General features: G+C 53.1%; 1 protein-coding gene across 8 annotated transcripts in view; it reads right to left on the bottom strand.

The window, feature by feature from the left end:
• The window catches only part of PAX5 (paired box 5), a 204,471-nt gene that overhangs the window by 8,166 nt on the left and 175,519 nt on the right, over positions 1-20,786 (bottom strand). For 6 of the 8 annotated variants that reach the window (XM_054501474.2, XM_054501477.2, XM_054501475.2 and 3 more), the window contains one exon: positions 4,860-4,946. The exons of the other annotated variants lie outside the window; for them this stretch is intronic. In XM_054501474.2, the coding sequence (XP_054357449.1) occupies positions 4,860-4,946 (87 nt within the window). The remainder of the gene's footprint in view (positions 1-4,859; positions 4,947-20,786) is intronic. 8 annotated transcript variants of the gene reach the window in all.

Raw genomic sequence — 20,786 nt, 5'->3', positions numbered from 1 at the left:
GCACCACCTCTCCTCCTCATTCAGCCCTGATGAGCCAATGTACTGCTCCCTCCCCATCCCCCCAAGGAGGCAGTATGGCAGTGGAGGAGCTAGCACCTTGCTGTGCTGTTCTAGACGGCACAAACACCAACCCCATGCCTAAGTATTCCCTGAGATGGGTTTTCTTCTGCCACCTCTTCTGTCACCTCCCTGGCTGCAGTCCCGACTCAGAGACCCCTGTCAGCCTTCCTCTGTTCTCTCTTCTGAGGGATGGGGACAGCCATCCATGGAGTGTCTGCAGTGCCTGCCCTTCGTCCTGCCTGCAGGTGAGCCCAGAGGAAGGCGGGTGTGTGTGCATGAGAGGGGCATGGCACAAAGGCAGGGCAATCACAGGGCCTGCCCTACACATGGGCCCCAAAGGACAGGAAACGGAAGTAGAGTCTTCTCCTTGGAGGATCCCTGGCTTGACCCTCCAAGCCCTCAACCCCAGACACCTCTCACCCTGGACTCTGACCCACTCCCTCCCAAAGCCAGGCTAGACCCTCCAGCGGGCCTCCGCGTGAGAGCTTGCATTTACTGTGAAAAATGAAAACATCACCTCACAAAGCACTCTGTCTTCCCGGCACCCATTAGACCTCCATCTAGAATAAACTTGTCCTTTCTCCTGTCATTTTTCCTCTCTAATTCACATTATCGTCAATTTACTGCTTGACACAGTCATTCCCGGCTCTGCTTTCTCTCTAATCCCTTTACAGCGGCCACAGGCGCTCCTATTCTAATCCTAATTGACCGCAGCCGGCCTTTCTTCCTGCCGGGACCGCAGCCCCCTTGCCACCCTGGGGCCCTGGTGGGATGCTGAGTCACAGTTGCCCTGGCTGAGGGACATTCTCCCGAGAAGTCAAAGTGCCCCAGTCCTTCTGCTTCATCTCCTGGCATCACTGATCCTCACCTTGGCCATTCCTGGGAAGGAGGCTTCAGCCAGGCTGGCCGAGGTGTCGGCAGCACGTGCGAGGGTGTGTGCGAGTGGGAGTGGGGATGTGAGCATGTGTCTGTGTGTGTATGTGCGTGTATGTGTGCATGTGTGTGTGAGTGTATGAGTGTGTGAGCATGTGTGTGCCTGTGTGTGTGCATGTGTGTGTGTGTGTGAGTGTATGAGTGTGAGCGTGTGTCTGTGTGTGTGCATGTGTGTGTGTAGGCTCTCGCCTGTTCCACAGAGCCCACCAATCTAACAGGAGCACCAAGGGACCTCCGGACAGGTTTCCATGCCCTGGCACCTTCCCCAGATGTCACGAATAATCCATCTAGGTCTCCCTGCCCTGGGGTATTCTCTCAGGCCACACTGAAGACACTGTGGGGCAGGGCGGGCCGGAAGAGGTGAATGGGCCTGGAGCTATTTGCAAGGCTGTGGGCTGGGGAGCCAGCAATCTCACCCATCTTCAGGAAGGCGGGATCACTGCTTCCTCCGCCCTGCACATCTCAAGAGAGCATGCAGGCAGCTCCTGTTGGAATGAGGCCTCAGGGATGACTATCCTCAATTTACATCCAAGGCAACTGAGGCCCAGACCTGCCTGGGCTCCTCCAGGTTATAGACTTGGGCAGTGCAGGGACCATTTCTCATGTTTGTTGCTGCCCAATATCGTTTGTGCTTTTCCTGTGTTTGTAGAGATTCTGCAGTAGGAGGCCTGCTTCTTTGAGCCAGAAGTCAGAACTCATCCTCCCAGCTTCCCTTGCTGCTAGGGCACAGGTGTGTTTCGTGGGCTCTGCCAATTAGACTTCCTTGTATCTGACCTTGATTGAGAAGGGAGCCACTTGAAGCAGTGGGCTGGTGGACTCCATCTGTTGGGAGTGGGTGGCAAAGGCATCCAGCTTTGGCTGGGGGCAGGACAGAGCTTCTGGTGCCTGGTTCCGAGCACCCTGGGAAAAGTTACAGTGGAGTGGAGCTGCAGGCTGGGTGCTGGCTGGCAGCAGGGCTGTCGATGCTAGTGCAACTCTAGTTGTGTGGTGGGTGTTGTCCTGGCTGTGTCCCATGCCTACCTCTTTTTGTCCTCCTGGAGATTCTAGAAGTCCCAAATATCCCTTAATAAATTCATTTTCTGCTTAAGCCAGTCAGAGTGGATTCCGCTGTTTGAAACTGAAAGTCTGACAGATACAGATAGTAACCCGCTTTCAAAGCTGGACCAGAGCCAGTCTCATCACTCACACACAGGTCTGAGTATTCAGGACTCAGGACTCCCAAGGCCTGTTTCTACAGAGGGGTGAGGCCTCTTTTCCTGGCTTGGTGGTGTTCAAACCGCGAATCAGTCAGGGAGAGTAGAGTACCACATCACATACTGGTTCCAGAAATAGGCTCTGGTGTCAGGGTGACCTGAATTTAAATCCTCCTTCTGCCACCTGAATGCTGTGTGACCTCAGGTGAATTAGTTCACCTTTCTGAGCCTCATTGTCCTCTTCTGTATAATAGAGATAATAATATGTGCTCTGTAGGGTTGCTGAGAGGACGAAATCAGATAGCCCATGTGAAAAGGGTTTTGGGTGCCTGGTACAATTAGCAAGTGCTCATGTAGATGAATGGAGTTTTGCTTCCTCTTCCTCCTCTCCATGCTGTCTCTGGCCCCCTAAAGGTACTGAGCACTTCCCAGCACAGACACCCCTGCCTGAGGCTCCCACCCACAGCACGTGAGCTCCCTGGGACAGAGTGTGCATCTTTTCCACAACAGGCACACAGCCCAAGCCTAACAACTGGAGCTGTGAACTAGATTTCACTCCAGCTTGAGTAGCAAAAGCCTCGGATGTGGTCTAGTCCTGCCCTCCCCTCCCTATCTCCTCAGACCTGCACAGTCAGGTCCAAACTCCCCAGCCTGGCCTTCAAGGGGCCGCTCTGTGCACCCTCCACAGATCACCCCACCTCCTACACCAAGCCTTTGCCACACGTGCCTGAGAAGTTTCTTCTAATTTCTCTGCTTCTTGAATTCCCAGGCAAATAAATGACAGCCACTATCAACTTCTAGGACACCTTGTAAAAATGAGAAAAAGGTGTCCCTTTTGAGAAGGTGCAGCCCCGTGCCAGGGCTCAGGGTTTTGTGCCATGCATGGGCTGGGGTTCAGCTCCCACTTGTCCCCTTGGGCAGTGCAGTCATGTGTGGCAGCCCTGGGCCACCATGGCCTCCTTGGGGTCACCTCTCCATCAGAAGGATCCTTTCCCACAGGCCAGCGTCCAGGTCTCCTGTGTGCCATATCCCCTGGGGTCTCCCAGCAGGACTGGGATCAGGCCTCTGCCTGAGGCAGATTTCCTGGGAAGAACTCCCAGGTTTGGGCCTCAAGACTCATCTCCCTACCCCCACCCCTGCTGGAAGACACTGGTTCAGGGAGCCCACAGCCAGCCCATGCCTCCTGTTTCCTGAGACAGATGTCTGGGTCAACTCAAATAGTCCATTTAAGAAAAAAACATTAGGTAAGCGGATATCTTGGTTCGATACTTAGAACTACTTTTGACCAAAACCAAAAGAGTCTGAGAAGAGATCAATCTGCAGATTCTGCCCCTCTTGGAGACCACAGACAATAAGAAGCTAGGAGTCTTCTGCAAGGCTTGAAATCTCCTTGCACAGGGACCTGCAGCACTAATGGGAGTTGTTTCTTATTGAATCCCCAAGTCATGCATGACACACCAAAATCCTTTGGACAACCCAAGGCCCCAAGTGCATGGAATGGTGGTAGCAAGACAGAAGTGGTTTCCACACTGTGTGTCTGTCCTAGCCACCAAATCAGGTTTGGGGAGGGGTCAAGGCTGAGATTACACGGCCTTTGTCACAGACCTATGGCTTGGCAACTTGAGTTTGAAGACACCAGGTTATGGCTTTTCTGATGAAGCCTGTTTCTCAGTCCTAAAATAATTAAGGATCCAAGGAATTAAAAGGTTCTTCCTTAAGGAGGCCTTGTTAAGCTGGGCAGATAAACCTGGGTGGTCTCAGAGGGCCCTTCCCTGTCTGACCTTTCACTGCTGTAAGTAGAAAATTCTTAGCTGACTGCTGTGGGAGGGCTCCATGTTGCTGCCTGCAGGCTGATTGGCCGGCTCCACCTCCCAGATGGTGAGTGACATCTTTGATCCCATGCCTCTACTTCATGTCCCAGAACCTTTAGGTCCAACTGGCACTCACTAGCTGGTTTCATGTAAGGTCAGTCCAACAAAACAGAAGGCTCTCCTCGGCCTTTTGAAGGCTGAGTAAGACTTGCATGGTCTTTGCAGTGGCCCAAATCTTGATGATGTTTACAGATCAGACTGCCACCAGTCAAGGACAATCTGCCAATCCAAAGCTTGGGCAGAGGGTGGGCACCAGCTGAGCCCTAAATGGCATGCTTTGTCAGACCTCCAGCCACAGGCAACCAGGTTCTAACAGAGCCGGCTCTGGTGATGTCCATGCAGACATCACTAATCCATCACTGGGCATCAGGATCTTTATCAAGATGGTCTCCAGGCAGCCACTACCAATCAATTCAAGTTGGTGTCTTTACTGACACTTATTTAGAGCGTTCTCACCTGAATATGTCATGATGCTTAAGAAATAGAAGTTACTCACAGGTAGGCACTTTTCCTACCTTCCTCTTTCTCCTTCAATGCCCCCTTTTTCCTCTGTTTCCCTTCTGTGCCATTTTTCCTAACCCACCAAAGCATCTGGGGGAGGGAAGAGGGCATGAGCAGGGCTGGAGCACTATTTACTGCCCTAAGGCCCCCATGAAAACACCTGTACTCCATGTGTCTGGGCAAGCTACCCACCCACCGCAGTGACCAGACCTCAGGATGTCGAGGGACCCAGGGCAATGAGGAGGCCTGGATGGGGTAGCTGATGGCCCAAGGGCCCCGCAGGGCCTCCGCCAGTACTCACCAAGCAGCCCGGGGTTAGGGAACCTCCAGGAGTCGTTGTACGAGGAATACTGAGGGTGGCTGTAGGGAGTCCCGGAAAACTCACTCCCTGTGTATGGTGGGTGGAGAGAGAAACAGGAACCAAACGTCAAATCCAGTTCAGAAAAGGCCCTGGGTCCCAGCCAGCCTGGTTGCCAATGGCATTTGCCTCTTCCATGAGTTGCAGGTGCTTTTGTAACCAACAAAAGCAAGTCAGGTCCACATCATTATGGAGTGGGCAGCTGTCGCTGGCATTGTCTGTATTTCCCCTCCTTATCAGTGGGAGTGAATGGCAGACTCTCACATGTGTACCATGGAACTCCCATGTCGTTCTGTGGCCCCATGTGCCAGATGTTCCTTGGGGCCATTGGCCCATTTTACATATGAGAAGGCTGAAGCCCAGGTCGTCTCACAAAATGGTCTTGATACACCTTGCTAAGTTCAAGGCTGCAGACTGCTTGGTTCTCATCCCTGAGTGAAGCCAATCCAGGACCCCAGAATGGGCTCAGTTCTACCCCCCACCTGCTCCTGAGTGGCTCTGGACAGAGAAACCAAAGGTAACCTCAACCCTAGCCTGGCCGTCTGTGCTGCGAAGGCAGGGGTGGCTGTCCCTGGGGCCTCGGTCTCGTCGGGGAGATGAGACACAAACCCAGCCCCTCTGCCTGGAGGAGGCAGACAGAACTGTACTGAAATGAAACAACAAGCCAAAGGGTTAGGGGAGCACAGAAGAGGGAGTGGTTGGGGCCTTCTGGCCACTGGGGAGGGGGCAGCTGTTGGCAGCTGTGGGCGTGCTTGGGCAGGAGCTGTGAGGTGTGCCGGGGTGTGATGAGCATTGTGGGGCATGGTGGGACCCGAACATGGTTCACTCCGGCCAGGTGCTCATGGAGCAGTAATGCCTGCCTCTGGCACTTCCCTGGGCTCTGGGTGCTGGTCCCAGGAGAGCCTCTTTACTACTGGCCAGGTCACTAGGAGGAGAGTTCACAATTCTGTCCCTTACCGCCTTGCTGCCTTGGTCTTGTAGTTGGCAGGGCCTGCCTGTCTTCCCCCATGGCTAGGGGATCTCAAAGAGTAGGCTTCAGCCTGGACTCATCGCCAGGTGCCCAGTACCTGGCAGACCGTATTCAGTAGAGGCCCTGGAACAGGGCATGGAAAGCTGGCTGCTGCTGGGTACAGAGCATGGGAGCCCTTCCCTACTGGAGGTGACAGGAGTTACATGGCCCCATGAGCCCACCTGTGGCCCAAGCCTGCCTCCACGATCCCCTACAAGGATGCTTACAAAGGGCCGAAGGGTGAGAGATTCTGGAAGGGGCCAGCCAGAACCTGGGACCAAGAGCCTGCTCTCTCCCCTACAACCCAAGCCGAGAGGTGGGCCCCTGGGGCTCTGCCAGGTGGGGCAGGAATAATGAGGCAGGACTGAGGGGCCAGCCACTCCCACCTCCTAGGTCTAGCTGGCTTCCCCCGTACCTCACAACCACAGGCAGAGCGTGTCCACACACACACACACACACACACACACACACACACACACATGCTCACGCTCCTCCCCAGGCCTCTCTGGGGGCCACTCCCAGCCTGACAGGCTGAGCCTTCCAATTCTCTGTTTTTTATGCCTCAGTGGTCAGGGTGTCAGGTTCTGGCATGCAGAGGGAGAGCCTGGTGACAGTGGGCTGCAGCCGCCCGGCCCTGGCATATCCATCAGCGCCACGGAGCCTCCTCCTCCTCAGGTGGGGGAGTAGAGACACAGCGCAGCCTGGAGGACGGGACAGCGCCCTCCCCTCGGGACTCTGAGCACCTGTGGAGGTGCCCTATCAGAGGCACTTCTTGACAGTCCCGAGCCCAGGGCATTGGGCTACTGTGGCAAAGGCCACCTCTGCATCTTTGTTTAGCATCGCCTCTGCTGCCTGGCCCAGCTCCAAGGCCACTTCTTCCAGGAAGCCTCCCAGATCTCCAGCCCCACAAAGTGCAAGTCTCAGGTCCATCTGGCTGGAGTTAGTTCATCGTGGACATATTATCCATCCCCAGATTGGCTTTGGCTCCTGCAGAGGGCCATAAACAGCTCCTAATTCCTTTATAGGATGTACCTAAGTCAGTGTCACCCACTGTCCTCTACCCTGTCCCCACCTTCCTAGCCTTACAGTGGTGAGTGTAGAGGTCCTTGGATACCTTTTCCTCTGGGAAGCCCCTCTCCTACCCGTCGTCAGCCGACCCCAGTCTCCTGTGTGGTTCTGCAGCACTGGCTTTGCCCTGACCTGCAGGGAAATCCGCTGTGCGTGGGCATGCTTGGCCCTGCAGGTCTGTTGGATTCCTCTCTGCACCTGTGTGCCACCCTCGCCCCAGCTTGGTGCCCAGTCCACAGCAGACAATGGGTGTCTGAACAATCTCTGGTTGCTCACCAGCTGTCTGTAGCACGGGGAAGCCTTCTCTGATCACCGTGTTTAAAAGGGAAGCTCCTTCCACCCCATCTCTCTTTCCTGCTTTTTTTTCTCCATAGAGCTGATCACAATCCAACCTGTCTTGTTTATCCTGCTTATCTTATTATAATCTGCCTCTTCCACTAGGATGTAAGCTCCATGGGGGCAGGGAGTTTTGTCTGTTCACGTCTTGATCCCAACCTCTAGCACAGGGCCTGGCCTCTAGTAGGCAGGAATAATTATTTGTTGAATGAATGAATGAATGAATGAATGAATGAGACTCCTAGGTCAACCAGGCACACGCTTCCAGAGCAGACTCTCTAACTCAGGCGACGGCTCTCACTGCCTCCGTTATTAGTACCCATAGCCAGGGGTGTGTTGGACACCTGCTATGTGCCAGGATCCAAACCAATGTCTCCTATTCCATTGCCCACCACACCATCCTGCCCCTTGGTGGGAGAAATGAGCCTACCAGGGACTGGCTTGCCTGGTGTGCTAAGAGTGGTAGTGTGGTGGGCACCCCCAACATGGGGCCCCTGCCCTATGAGAGCAATACATTCTGGGTAAGGGGCGTTTGACCATGTACGGGTCATGAGGCTGACCTAGAGGCTGGTTCAGCCACCTGCTGGGGACTCTGGGATGGTGTCTGATTATCTGAAGTGCCACACAAGAAGTGTCTGAGTGTAGGGAGCCCTCACCCCATGAGATACGGAGAAGCTAGGTCCTTAGTCACCAGTCCAGAGAAGGCCTGGGAACACTTTCTGGGAGTGGAAGGGACCACGTGAACCAGGCCTTGAAGGGTGGGTAGGACTTTGATGGCAGAGAGAGGCAGGCATTCCAGGCACAAGCAAAGGTCTGGCAGTGGGGCTGGGCAGAACGTGGTCCCTGAATGGCCAGGTCTTCCGTGAGGCCCCACAGAGGCAGCTGCAGGGCAGAGCAGGCGTGGGGCAAGAGTGTAATGCTTTTCTCTCATTAAGGCTGGGATCAGCCAAGGCTTCAGACTGGTGAGTGCCAGAATCTGGAGGACAGGCTGGAGGAGGACAGCCTGCAGTCAGGGGGCCCCTCCAGGTGGCTGCGGCCACAGTCTAAGCAAGAGGGACTGGACCTGGGAGATGACACAGCAGTGGCATCCTTAGGCACAAAATGATGTTCCTCATGTGCAGGAAGGACGTTCTTGGGAAACGAAATGAAAGCCCCTGGTTCTGTCTTTTGTTGTGGCCTCCAGAGGTGCAGCCAACAGGCCCAAGACAAAGATCCCACAATGAACCCCTTTCAGATGACCGTGCCCAGCACAAGGGACACCACAGGCCCTTCGCCTCCTTCTAACTGACCCACACTTTTGGCATCTCTCAAAAATACTAACCCCTGGAATTGGGAAACTTTTCTTTACGTATTCATAGAAAAGCTGCTGTGAGTCCTGGTAGGTGCCAGCTTACATCAGAGTGGCTGTCCCTCAGTGGACAGTGAGACCCGCCTCTGGGAGACACACAGCACATGGCCCTCCTCAGAGGTGGTTCCTGGCGCTCTCTGGAGTTGGTCACATGGAAACCCCTAAGAACTCTTTCAACAACAAAACACGTGCCTCCATCTTCTCTATAGGCATTCCCCAGGAGCAAGCAGTCCCAGGGAGAAAACAGGACTGGACCCAAAGCCTCATGGGACTAGGCCTGCAGTTGGCACTGTAAGCTGGGCCCCAAAATCGTGCTGTGGGGGCAGAAGGCAGGTGGGCATGTGGTGGACACAGGCATTCCTGTGGCGGGGCTAAGAGCACGCTCTGCCGTCAGGCCCTCTGCTCACTGGTTTTGTGGCCTCGGGTAAGTGATTGAACCTTCCAGGCAGAGCCTCATCATCTTGAATATGGGCAAAATAAAAGCACCTACATCATAGGATTGGCAAGAAGTAAGTGAAAGAATGTTACTGGAAGAACAAAACTACCTTTTCCCCAGGCCAAGGGGACTGGGGTTGTTGGGTGGAGATGGAAGAAGAAAGAGCCTCCTCTGAAAACTAACTGAGGCCCTATATGTAATTTTATAGCTTTCGGTGGGGCTGGGGGTAGAAGAACATTGAAGAAGTGGGGTGCCCAAGTTCCCATTTTCAGTTGTCTGTTGGGTGTTTAATCTACCTCTGCCATTTCTGCTCACTCACACTCAAATGCCTTGGATGGCCGGGTTGGTGTTTTCTCCCCACATGGAAATCAGAGGAAGGAGCCAGCGGGATTGAGATGAAAGAAAGTGGCTGAAGAACGTCCCGAGAAGCCTGAGCCTGAGGTGAGCATGGGAAAGCAAGCCTCCACCTGGAAATGGGGCAGAAGTCTTAAGGAGAACATAGGATTTTCCCACTAGGTGGCAAATGAGGGTTTGAATCAATTTTACCTAGATTTCAAAGTGCAGGTGATGCTGGCCAGCTGTTGGGATTATTGGAATCAGAGAAAGGCATGGTGGGGCCAGAGGAGGCAACTGCATGAGCAAAGGCAGGGAGGAGGGGCGGGCAGATGGCTCACAATGGGATTCTAGGGCATCTGGGCTGATCCCCCTTCTCCAGCTGCTGTTGACAGAATTAAGAACAGGGGGCTGGTCCCCTTCTAGGCCATGCTCCAGGCCACACCCAAGGTGTGCTCTGCTCTCTGCTCTTGCCCAGAGCTGCCCACACTGGAGGAGAAGATAGAAAATGGCCTTTGAAGTCACACAGACCCAAGCTCCAAGCCAGCTCTTCCTCTTCCAAGCTGTGTGGCTTTGGGCACATGCATTCACCTGTTGAGTCTCAGTTTCTTCATCTATAAAATGGAGGGAAGGAAAATCCCTACTTCTTAAGCTTATGGAGAAGATCAAATGACTTCACGTTTGCAGATGCTCTTTGCAAACCCCTGTGTGGTGGGGACTAGGTACCTTCTCTCATTGAGAGAGAATAAACTCAGAAATTCTGCCCCCACCCAAGCCCTCTGACCCCAGCTCCTCTCCCTGCCCCTTCACCCTTTGATCCTGGGCACGTGGGAAGAGGAAACCCAGTGACAAAAGAAATACAGAGCTGCGGAAGTCACAGAACAGGAAGGGATTGGCGAGATCCACATACTCAACACTCCCTTGTGTCGCAGATTGGGAAACTGAGTCTCAGAAAGGAGAAGGGACTTGGCAGAGGCCCAGCACACGCAGTCCCTCAGAGGCCAGATAGACAGAAGGGGAGGGCTGCGTGGGAACTGTCTGGAAGGTGGCCTTTGGAGAAAAATAATGATGGTGAGACTAGAAACAGAACGCTGGCAGTCAAGGAGCAGCTCCGAGGCCATGGCACCTCATCCTCACAATAACCCCGGTGAGGAGGACGCGGAGCAGAGGAGCCCGGGCTGGGGCAGCAGGAACGTGGCTTCCCACTGGGCATCTCAAGGCTGACAGTCCTTCCCGGCATTCTGCCTAACCCCGAGTAATGCACTTCTTCCTCGCTTCACGCAACAAATTCATCTTATGTTGAACCTCACCAACCTGTGCCATCACTCATAGACACAGATGATCAGGCCTGGGATGAACTTTAGAGATACGTTCCCTCAGTCTTTCCATCCCCAGGGTCTTCTAGCCAGTCAGGAACAAAGCAGGGCCTGGGACCCTGGCCTATATTCCCAGACCCCAGGGATCCCACCATCCCAAGGAACACCTCGTTGAGCTGGGCCCAGCAGGGGAAAGGGAAATCTTCTCATCACACCCTTCTTCACCCCTGATGTGTTTGAAACTTTTCAAACATACAGCAAAGTTGAAAGAATGTTATAGTGAACACCTATGTAGCCACCACCTAATTCTACCAGCAATATTTTCTCATGCTTGCTTGTCATATAGATCTCCATCCCTCTAGCCTTTCTTTCATCTTAATGTGTATTTCATTTCCAAGTAAGTGCAAACATCAGTACACGTTCCCCTAAGTACTTCAGCGTGCATACAATTAACTGAAGTTCATTATTTGTTTACAAGTTTTTTCTTTGGATACAAAATTTACACATAATGAAACACACAAATCTTAAATGTGCTATTGCTGTATTTTGACAAATGCATAGGTCTGTGTGACCCAAACCCCTACCAAGATATATTAATAGAACATTGTCAACAGCACAGAGAGAAAATTCTCTCATACAGAAGAAGGGGGCCTATTGACCAACCGAGAGCCCAGCTATCTGGGGATGTAACTGAGTCATCCCTCCATGAACATAGAGCTCTGAGGTTAGCACTGACAGCCCCAAACCCTGATGGGTGAAAGAGCCCCTGACCTGCAAATTCAAAGTTCCTCCAAAGCCATTACACAGAACAAAGCTAGAGGAATGTATGCTCTTTCCTCAAAGATGCGGAGAGAAAGCAGAGCCTTAAGAAATTTCAGACAAATGGTGGGTTTCCCCCAAACAGTACTGTCTTCCAATATAGAAGACGTGACTGTAAAAACCAATGCACTAACTAGAGAACACTGATTAAAATAAAAAGTTTAAAAAGGGGTTATGATAAGATGCACTTAATGCAGCTGTCCTGGAGATGCCAGAGGCAGAAACATCACCAGATTCAGAGATGCTTTCAGCTTCCCCTTCGCTCAAAGCTCAGAGATGGCAAGAAAGTCAAAGTTTCCTAAAATTCTCAGAACTGACAGGTAAACGGGCTCAGTATAGCTCTTAATTAACCCAAAACGACACCTGCCAGATGACGGGGATTTGCAGAGCGCACTGGGGGCCGACCCCGTCTGCAGATGGTGGGCTCCCACCTCTGCTCCAGACCTTGGCCGGCTGCAATTAACATACGGAAAGTCTTTCAAAGTGACTTCGCAGCCAAGTTCTGTTTCTGAAGGATTCAAACTGGGCTTAGAGAAAATCTTTGCAGAGGAGGAGGAGGAAGAAACAATTTGAAAAGGACCATGAGGTTTCTTCAGCTCCTCTCCATGGCTTTGCAGAACTGCATGAAATGCACGGTGGCTCAGGGATCGGCGGGTACCCGGGATGTTGCGGGACCAAACTGTTGACGACCAGAGTGAGTGTAGGCATGGCATCACATGTAGCCACAGCCAGGCTTTCATAATACACATGTATAGACACTCCCGATATACATGTACACATGCATAGAATGTATCTGTGTATGTATACGTAATAGTATGTATAATATTTATAATATACAGATGTATGTATGTTGGATGTGTACACACACACATACACACACACTGGATTCTGGAGCTGTGTCAAAGCCTCTTAGAGTGACCTTGGACAAGTCATTTCTCACCAAGTCTCAGTTTTCTCATCTGTAAAAGTGGTGTGTTTGGAAGAAATTGAAATAAGTGACCTCCAAGGGCTTTCAGCTCTCAGAAGCTGCCTTCACTGCACCCACGCCGAGCCTCACCCCTTCACAGGCCAAGGCTTCTCACCGTCCCTCTCTCCACAGCAAGACCTTCCTGGGCTCCCAACAGGGAGATGAAAACCCGAGCTCAGTAAAGGTCAGCCTGTCAGCCCCAACAGCCGTGCATTGATCCATTGCTGGGAAAAACCTCTCTCCCACCAGCTCAGGCCAGCCACGAAGGCCTTCAGAAAAACAGAGGGAAGAGAAAAACCGAGAGAGAGGGTGAGCATGAGGGGCAGAATGCACAATGTGTCTCACTTCTGTTTCTCCCGAGAGCCGCGGACCCCACAGCTGGACGGCAGGCCTGGGTGAGCCCCAGGGAGCCTGGTGTGGAGGCCAGGACTCTGCCACCTGCCAGCTGTGCGGTGGCCAAGTGGCCTTTCTGGGCCTCAGTGTGGTCCTCTGTAAAGAAGAGGCTGTTGTGTCCCCTTCCTGTTGTCTACAACTACAAAAATCCAAATCCAAGGATCCTTTAGGGAATTCAGTGGAAACAAACTCCACTGCTGCATCATGGTGCCTCTGCCACAGGGCACAGGTCCGACTCCACCAGCTGGCCATCCATCACAGGCAAGAGCTGGGGGCCTCGGGACACATGGGGCCAGGAGGAAACAATTGATTGGCTCCTGGTGTTTGAAAGGGGCAAGTATCAGTAGCCACAGGACTTCCATCTATCTAGATCTGTTGTCCTTGCCTCCAAGGCTGACCTTTCTTTCTGTAAACTGCCTGGCCCCTGCAGGCATTTCCATTTGAGATCCCTGGCTATGCCATGGCACATTTTGAACAACTCTGGTCCAAGTTTAATCCACTCTGCTGCTGTGGTCCTATTCCAAAATTTTGTCTTGTCCTGCCCTCATCTAAGCAAACAATGGGCATGTACAAATGACCCCCCTGAAGCCTCACTAGGGTGCAAGATAACACCTGATTTGTGCGCATGCGTGAGGTGGGGAGGCGGGTACTGCAGTGCCCTGTCCTGGGAGTGCCCACAGGTAGCACTTTGTGAAGATCAACACCCCAGACGCCTCCTGGTGGAGGTCAAGGTCCTTCAGGGGCTGGTTCCCATGGAGCTTCCCAGCCACACCTCCCACTGCCCCCATCCTCCACTCCACCCCCACCCGCCACAAGCCGTATTCCAGGCCAACCACACCACCAGTTGTTCTGCACACCTACTCCACGGGGCCATTTCCATCTCTCATGCTGTTTCCTTCATCCCAAACACCACCTTCCTTCCCTTCCTCATGTCCAATTCTCCTATTCATCAAGACCCAGCTCAAATACCACCTCCTCCAGGAAGGCTTTCTGGATTAATCATCCCAGCTGAGAGCAGTCCCCCACTGGTCCCTGAGTCCCCAGCCCTGGGTCTATCACTGCCCATGTCCCAGGGCACACAGATTCAGGGCTGTCTGTGACCCTGTCTTGTTTCCCCTGCTGTTGGGTCTGGCTTCTCCTCAATGGCGGGAACCAAGGTTGACCATCTGTGACTGACAGGTCCCTGCAGCCCTGCCCCCAGCACAGGGCTTGCCCACAATACCAGTGCAGACTGAGTGAGCACTAAGCGTGCCCAGCAGATGTTCCTTGAGCCAGCCCCTTTCAGTCAGAACAGAAAAGGTCGTGAAATCCATGCTGGAAAGAATTAGTGAAACACCAGTCCCGATATTCGCTAGAAACATGGAGACAGAGAGGCCGAGAAAGGGAATAAAACACACAGAAAAGAGAAGTGGGCTGTGTTTGCTGCAGGAACCACCGTGCAGGTCCCATGAGTGAAAAGGGACCTGGGTGCTCTCCTGAGCGGCTTAGCTCCCACCTGCAGGCCTCAGTAGGCCTCCCCTGCCACATAACGACAGCACTCAGTTCGGCTCACTTCAAAAGAGCGCAAAAGTATAAGCTAAAATAAAGAGACACAAATTTTCTTTTTTCTTCTTTCCTTTTTTTTTTTTTTTTTTTTAGGCGGAGTCTCACCCTGTCGCCCAGGCTGGAGTGCAGTGGCGCGATCTCGGCTCACTGCAAGCTCTGCCTCCCAGGTTCATGCCATTCTCCTGCTTCAGCCTCCCCAGCAGCTGGGATTACAGGTGCACGCCGCCACGCCCGACTAATTTTTTGTATTTTTAGCAGAGATGGGGTTTCACCATGTTAGCCAGGATGGTCTCGATCTCCTGACCTTGAAAATACACAAATTTTCTAAAGGGAGAAGCAAAAAAAGAGCAGTACCAGACTGAAGCTGGATTACAAAGACAGGAAGGCTCTAGGTTTTTTCCTTAGCACCTTTTCTCTGCATCCATTTGGCCACTGGCTGATGCTTGGCCTGGAAACCTGAAGAGTTTCTTTGAACGTCCAGAATGTTGCCAGAAGCCCCCATCCCAGGGCCTAACCCACTTGGCCCCAGGTTCTGCAGAATTGAGTAGGAATAACATTGAATTGCATTCCCAGGAAAATCCAACTCGTATTCATGATAAGTGTCAAATAAACTCACTAGGTTCTCGTGTGTCTAGCCTCAACTGGGTTTGTTCAGGCAGTCATACACACTTTCCATGGTTCTACCTGGAGCAACTTCGGAGTTGGAATGAATGATTTAAAAGGTAGGGCATGGTAGAAAGTAACATTTCTCCCCTAGTTTCTAAAGTTCTTCACTGTCCTCCTATGCTAAATTTGGGGAAAACTTATCTTAAGCTTTGATTTGGGGACTATGTTTTACTTTTAGACTCATATACTGGTGATGCTGTGTATTTTGGTAACTCCATTTAATTCAGCATCCACTGTGGTCCTACTCCATTCAGAGCTCAGAGCTAGGCCCCCAGTAGGGCACACTCAGTAAAATGCACCTAGGCTTCAATCCTCAGGGAACTGCCTGCATTAAAGGAGATTCTTAGACCCAAAACTAGACATTCGGGTGCCAGCAAAAGGCAAGATGGATTCAGAAGCAGAGTAGAAATGGAAATTCACTCTAGCTAGGGTATCCAGGAAAGCTTCCTGTAAGAAGTGGCTGCAATGTGGGCTTGAGGACATTCAAATGTTGTCATTTAGTGGGTACCGAAATCTGTCCCATCACCTGCCAGCCCAGGCTGCATTGTTGAGTCAAAGTGTACTGCCTCTGTCCCCAGGGAAGGGAGTCCTCACTTTCTTCCAAGAAAGAGGCCAGTAAGCAGGACGCACACGGTGCTGACGTGGAATGGGCCACAAAGACACGACTGTCCTTGCTTTCAACTCCCCAACAAGGCAGCTGAGAATGTAGGACACTGGCCGATAAACCCAAGACTCCTGACAGCTCTGAACCACGTCATGGTTTTTGTAAATAATTGTAGAAAGGGGAGCGCTGATTTTCTGCACAGGCATTGAGGGCAGGAGTGGCTGCCACTCCGTGTTGGTAACTGGGAGGTGGTGGAAAGCCCCTGGGTGTGCAGCCAGTCAGTCCTGGCTAAAGCCCAGCAGCCACTTAGCTGGGCAGCCTCGGAGAAGTCTCCTGAATCTCTGAGTCTGAGTTCCTAATTTGCAGTATGGTAATTACAACACTCAGAGGACTAAATATTGATGCATTTCAAAGTCCTTCGTGAATTAAAAAGTGTTATACAAATGTGAGGAGCGCCTTGATCCATTTAACCCTGAGTTGACACAGCATATGTTTCAGAGAGCATGGGGCTGGGGGAAAGGCCATAGATCAACAGCATCCCAAGGCAGAAGAATTTCTCCTAGTCAGAACAAAATGGAGTCTCCTATGCCCACCCCTTTCTACACAGACACAGCAACAATCTGATCTCTCCTTCCTTTCCCCATTTCCATATGGGAAGTGAGGAGCGCCTCTGCCCAGCCGCCCCTTCTGGGAGGTGAGGAGCGCCTCTGCCCAGCCGCCCCGTCTGGGAGGTGAGGAGTGCCTCTGCCCGGCCGCCCTGTCTGGGAGGTGAGGAGCGCCTCTGCCTGGCCGCCACCCCGTCTGGGAGGAAGTGAGGAGCACCTCTGCCCAGCTGCCCCATCTGGGAAGTGAGGAGCGCCTCTGCCTGGCTGCCACCCCCTATGGGAAATGAGGAGCGCCTCTGCCCGGCCGCCCACTCTGGGAAGTGAGGAGCGCCTCTGCCTGGCCGCCCACTCTGGGAGGTGAGGAGCGCCTCTGCCTGGCCACTCCGTCTGGGAAGGGAGGAGCGCCTCTGCCCGGCCACCCCGTCTGGGAGGTGAGGAGCGCCTCTGCCCGGCCGCCACCCCGTCTGGGAGGAAGTGAGGAGCACCTCTGCCCGGCCGCCCCGTCTGGGAAGTGAGGAGCGCCTCTGCCCGGCCACCACCCCGTCTGGGAGGAAGTGAGGAGCACCTCTGCCCGGCCGCCCCGTCTGGGAGATGAGGAGCACCTCTGCCCGGCTACCCCATCTGGGAAGTGAGGAGCGCCTCTGCCCGGCTGCCACCCCGTATGGGAAGTGAGGAGCGCCTCTGTCCGGCCGCCCCGTCTGGGAGGTGAGGAGTGCCTCTGCCCAGCCGTCACCCCGTCTGGGAGGAAGTGAGGAGCACCTCTGCCCGGCCGCCCCGTCTGGGAGATGAGGAGCACCTCTGCCCGGCCGCCCCGTCTGGGAGGTGAGGAGTGCCTCTGCCCAGCCGCCACCCCGTCTGGGAGGAAGTGAGGAGCACCTCTGCCCGGCCGCCCCCTCTGGGAAGTGAGGAGCGCCTCTGCCTGGCCGCCACCCCGTCTGGGAGGAAGTGAGGAGCGCCTCTGCCTGGCTGCCCCATCTGGGAAGGGAGGAGCGCCTCTGCCTGGCTGCCCCATATGGGAAGTGAGGAGCGCCTCTGCCTGGCCACCCCGTCTAGGAGGTGAGGAGCGCCTCTGCCCGGCCGCCCAGTCTGGGAAGTGAGGAGCGCCTCTGCCCGGCCGCCCAGTCTGGGAAGTGAGGAGCGCCTCTGCCCGGCCGCCCTGTCTGGGAGGTGAGGAGCGCCTCTGCCTGGCCGCCACCCCGTCTGGGAGGAAGTGAGGAGCGTCTCTGCCCGGCCGCCCCGTCTGGGAAGTGAGGAGCGCCTCTGCCCGGCTGCCCGGTCTGGGAAGTGAGGAGCGCCTCTGCCCGGCCACCCCCTCTGGGAAGTGAGGAGGGCCTCTGCCCGGCTGCCACCCCGTATGGGAAGTGAGGAGCGCCTCTGTCCGGCCGCCCCGTCTGGGAGGTGAGGAGTGCCTCTGCCCAGCCGTCACCCCGTCTGGGAGGAAGTGAGGAGCACCTCTGCCCGGCCGCCCCGTCTGGGAGATGAGGAGCACCTCTGCCCGGCCGCCCCGTCTGGGAGGTGAGGAGTGCCTCTGCCCAGCCGCCACCCCGTCTGGGAGGAAGTGAGGAGCACCTCTGCCCGTCCGCCCCCTCTGGGAAGTGAGGAGCGCCTCTGCCTGGCCGCCACCCCGTCTGGGAGGAAGTGAGGAGCGCCTCTGCCTGGCTGCCCCATCTGGGAAGGGAGGAGCGCCTCTGCCTGGCTGCCCCATATGGGAAGTGAGGAGCGCCTCTGCCTGGCCACCCCGTCTAGGAGGTGAGGAGCGCCTCTGCCCGGCCGCCCAGTCTGGGAAGTGAGGAGCGCCTCTGCCCGGCCGCCCTGTCTGGGAGGTGAGGAGCGCCTCTGCCTGGCCGCCACCCCGTCTGGGAGGAAGTGAGGAGCGTCTCTGCCCGGCCGCCCCGTCTGGGAAGTGAGGAGCGCCTCTGCCCGGCTGCCCGGTCTGGGAAGTGAGGAGCGCCTCTGCCCGGCCACCCCCTCTGGGAAGTGAGGAGGGCCTCTGCCCGGCCGCCCCGTCTGGGAGGTGAGGAGCGCCTCTGCCCGGCTGCCACCCGGTCTGGGAGGAAGTGAGGAGCGCCTCTGCCCGGGCCGCCCCGTCTGGGAAGCGAGGAGCGCCTCTGCCCGGCCGCCCCGTCTGGGAGGAGAGGAGCGCCTCTGCCCGGGCGGCCCCGTCTGGGAAGCGAGGAGCGCCTCTGCCCGGCCGCCCTGTCTGGGAGGTGTACCCAACAGCTCCGAAGAGACAGCGACCATCGGGAGCGGGCCATGAGGAAGGGGGGGGAAGTGTGGGGAAAGGCCACACATTCTTAATCCAATCATATTATATTTTAGGCAGAAATAAGTGTTTTACTAATGATATAGAGAGAGGTTACCACAAATGTTTTTGCTTAACATGGAAACCCACATTTATTATGAATTCCTTCCTTCCGTCAATTTTTTTTTTTTTTTTTTGAGATAGGGTCTCACTCTGTTGCCCAGGCTGGAGTGCAGTGGTGCTATCTTGGCTCGCTACAACCTCCACCCCCCGGATTTAAGTGATTCTCCTGCCTCAGCCTCCCGAGTAGCTGGGATTACAGGCGCCCACCACCACGTCTGGCTAATTTTTGTATTTTTAGTGGCGAAGGGGATTCACAATGTTGGCCAGGATGGTCTCGAACTCTTGACTTCAACTGATTAACTCACCTCTTCTTATTTCCTTACTTCCTCCTACCTTCCTCAGCCTCTAATAACCACTACTCTATTCTCTAATTCTGAGATCAAATTTCTTTTAGATTTCACATATAAGTGAGACCATGGGATATTTGTCTTTTCGTGCCTGACTTATTCCATCTAACATAATGTCCTCCAGTCGTTAAGTGAAATAAGCCAGGCACAGAAAGACAAACTTCCCACTTACTTGTGGGAGCTAAAAATTAAAGCAATTGAACTTATGGAGACAGAGTAGAAGAGTGATTACCAGAGGCTGGGAAGTGTAGTGGAGGGGTCTTGGGGCGAAAGTGGGGATGGTTAATTGGTATTAAAAAATAGAAACAATAGGACTTAGGATTTGCTAGCACAACCTGTTGACTATAGTAAAAAATAATTTAACGTACATTTACAAAATAACTAAAAGAGGCTGGGCGCAGTGGCTCACACCTGTAATCCCAGCATTTTGGAAGGCTGAGGCAGGCGGATCGCCTGAGGTCAGGAGTTCAAGACCAGCCTGGCCAACATGGTGAAACCCCGTCTCTACTAAAAATACAAAAATTGGCCAGGCGCAGTGGTGTGCACCTGTAATCCCGGCTACTCGGGAGGCTGAGGCAGAGGAGTCGCTTGAATTCGGGAGGCAGAGGTTGCGGCGAGCTGAGATGGTGCCACTGCACTCCAGCCTGGGCAACAGAGTGAGACTCTGTCTTAAAATACAAAGAAAAATAAACTAAACGAGTATAATTGGATTGTTTATAACACAAGGGATAAATCCTTGAGGTGATGGATACTCTATACATTTTGATGTGATTATTACACATGGCAAGCCTGAACCAAAATATCTCATGTACCCCATAAATATATACCCCTACTCTGTATCCACAAAAATAAAAAAAAAAAAATGGAAAGACTAGTGAAAAAACCCAGAATACCCTCCAGGTTCATCTGTGTTCTTATAAGTAACAGGATTTCCTTCTTTTTAAAGGCTGAATAGTATTTTATTGTGTATATGTGCTGTATTTTCTTTATCCATTCATCCACAGTCACATTTGAATTTTATGTCTATCGTTCCAGTCCTTAACAAACACACTATGTAGATTTCAGAATTTTGTAAAGTTAAAGTTAAAAATAGAACAAAATGGCACCTACAGTGTTAGGATCATAAGCAACAATGCATTTCTGTAATGTATTTCTTATTAACCTGCAGGAGAAATAGCTTTTAAAATAAACTGATGAATCGCAAAAAAAAAAAAAAAAAAAAAAAAAACAAATGTGAGGAGCTATTTGATACTTAGCTCAATCCTTGGCACACAGCACATGCTCTGTGTGTCTGTTGCAAAAACGGATACATTGGGACTTTTTTTTTGAGCAAAATTATATTTCAGGATGTTTTTCTCATATTTCAACAAATGCCTAAAATTCTTGATTGTAAGGAAAGCCTCAAACTAGGAGTCCAAGTCCCTGATCTTCCGTCTCTACCTGTCCCTTCCAGGTTCACTTAGCCTCAGTTTCCCCAAATGGACAATGGCAGGGTGGGAAACAGACAAGATTGATTTCCAGTCTTTCTGTCACTAAGGAATAGTTTTCCTCCCCCCAATTTCTGCCCAAATGACTCTTTGCTTGTTAAAATTATGAATCCAATCCCATACCTTTTAAAAATGTTCTATGAGGCTTTTTCTGTGTTTGGGCAAATAGATAATTTCCACAAGACTCACTGGAAAGCTAAAACCAGCCCCCAGCCTCTATTACTGG

The sequence above is a fragment of the Pongo pygmaeus genome, chromosome 13 (genome assembly GCF_028885625.2).
Source record: "Pongo pygmaeus isolate AG05252 chromosome 13, NHGRI_mPonPyg2-v2.0_pri, whole genome shotgun sequence".
Classification (NCBI taxonomy): Eukaryota; Metazoa; Chordata; class Mammalia; order Primates; family Hominidae; genus Pongo; species Pongo pygmaeus.
The sequence above is the reverse complement of the archived record's forward strand: the minus strand, read 5'-3'. Positions and strand labels throughout refer to the sequence as shown.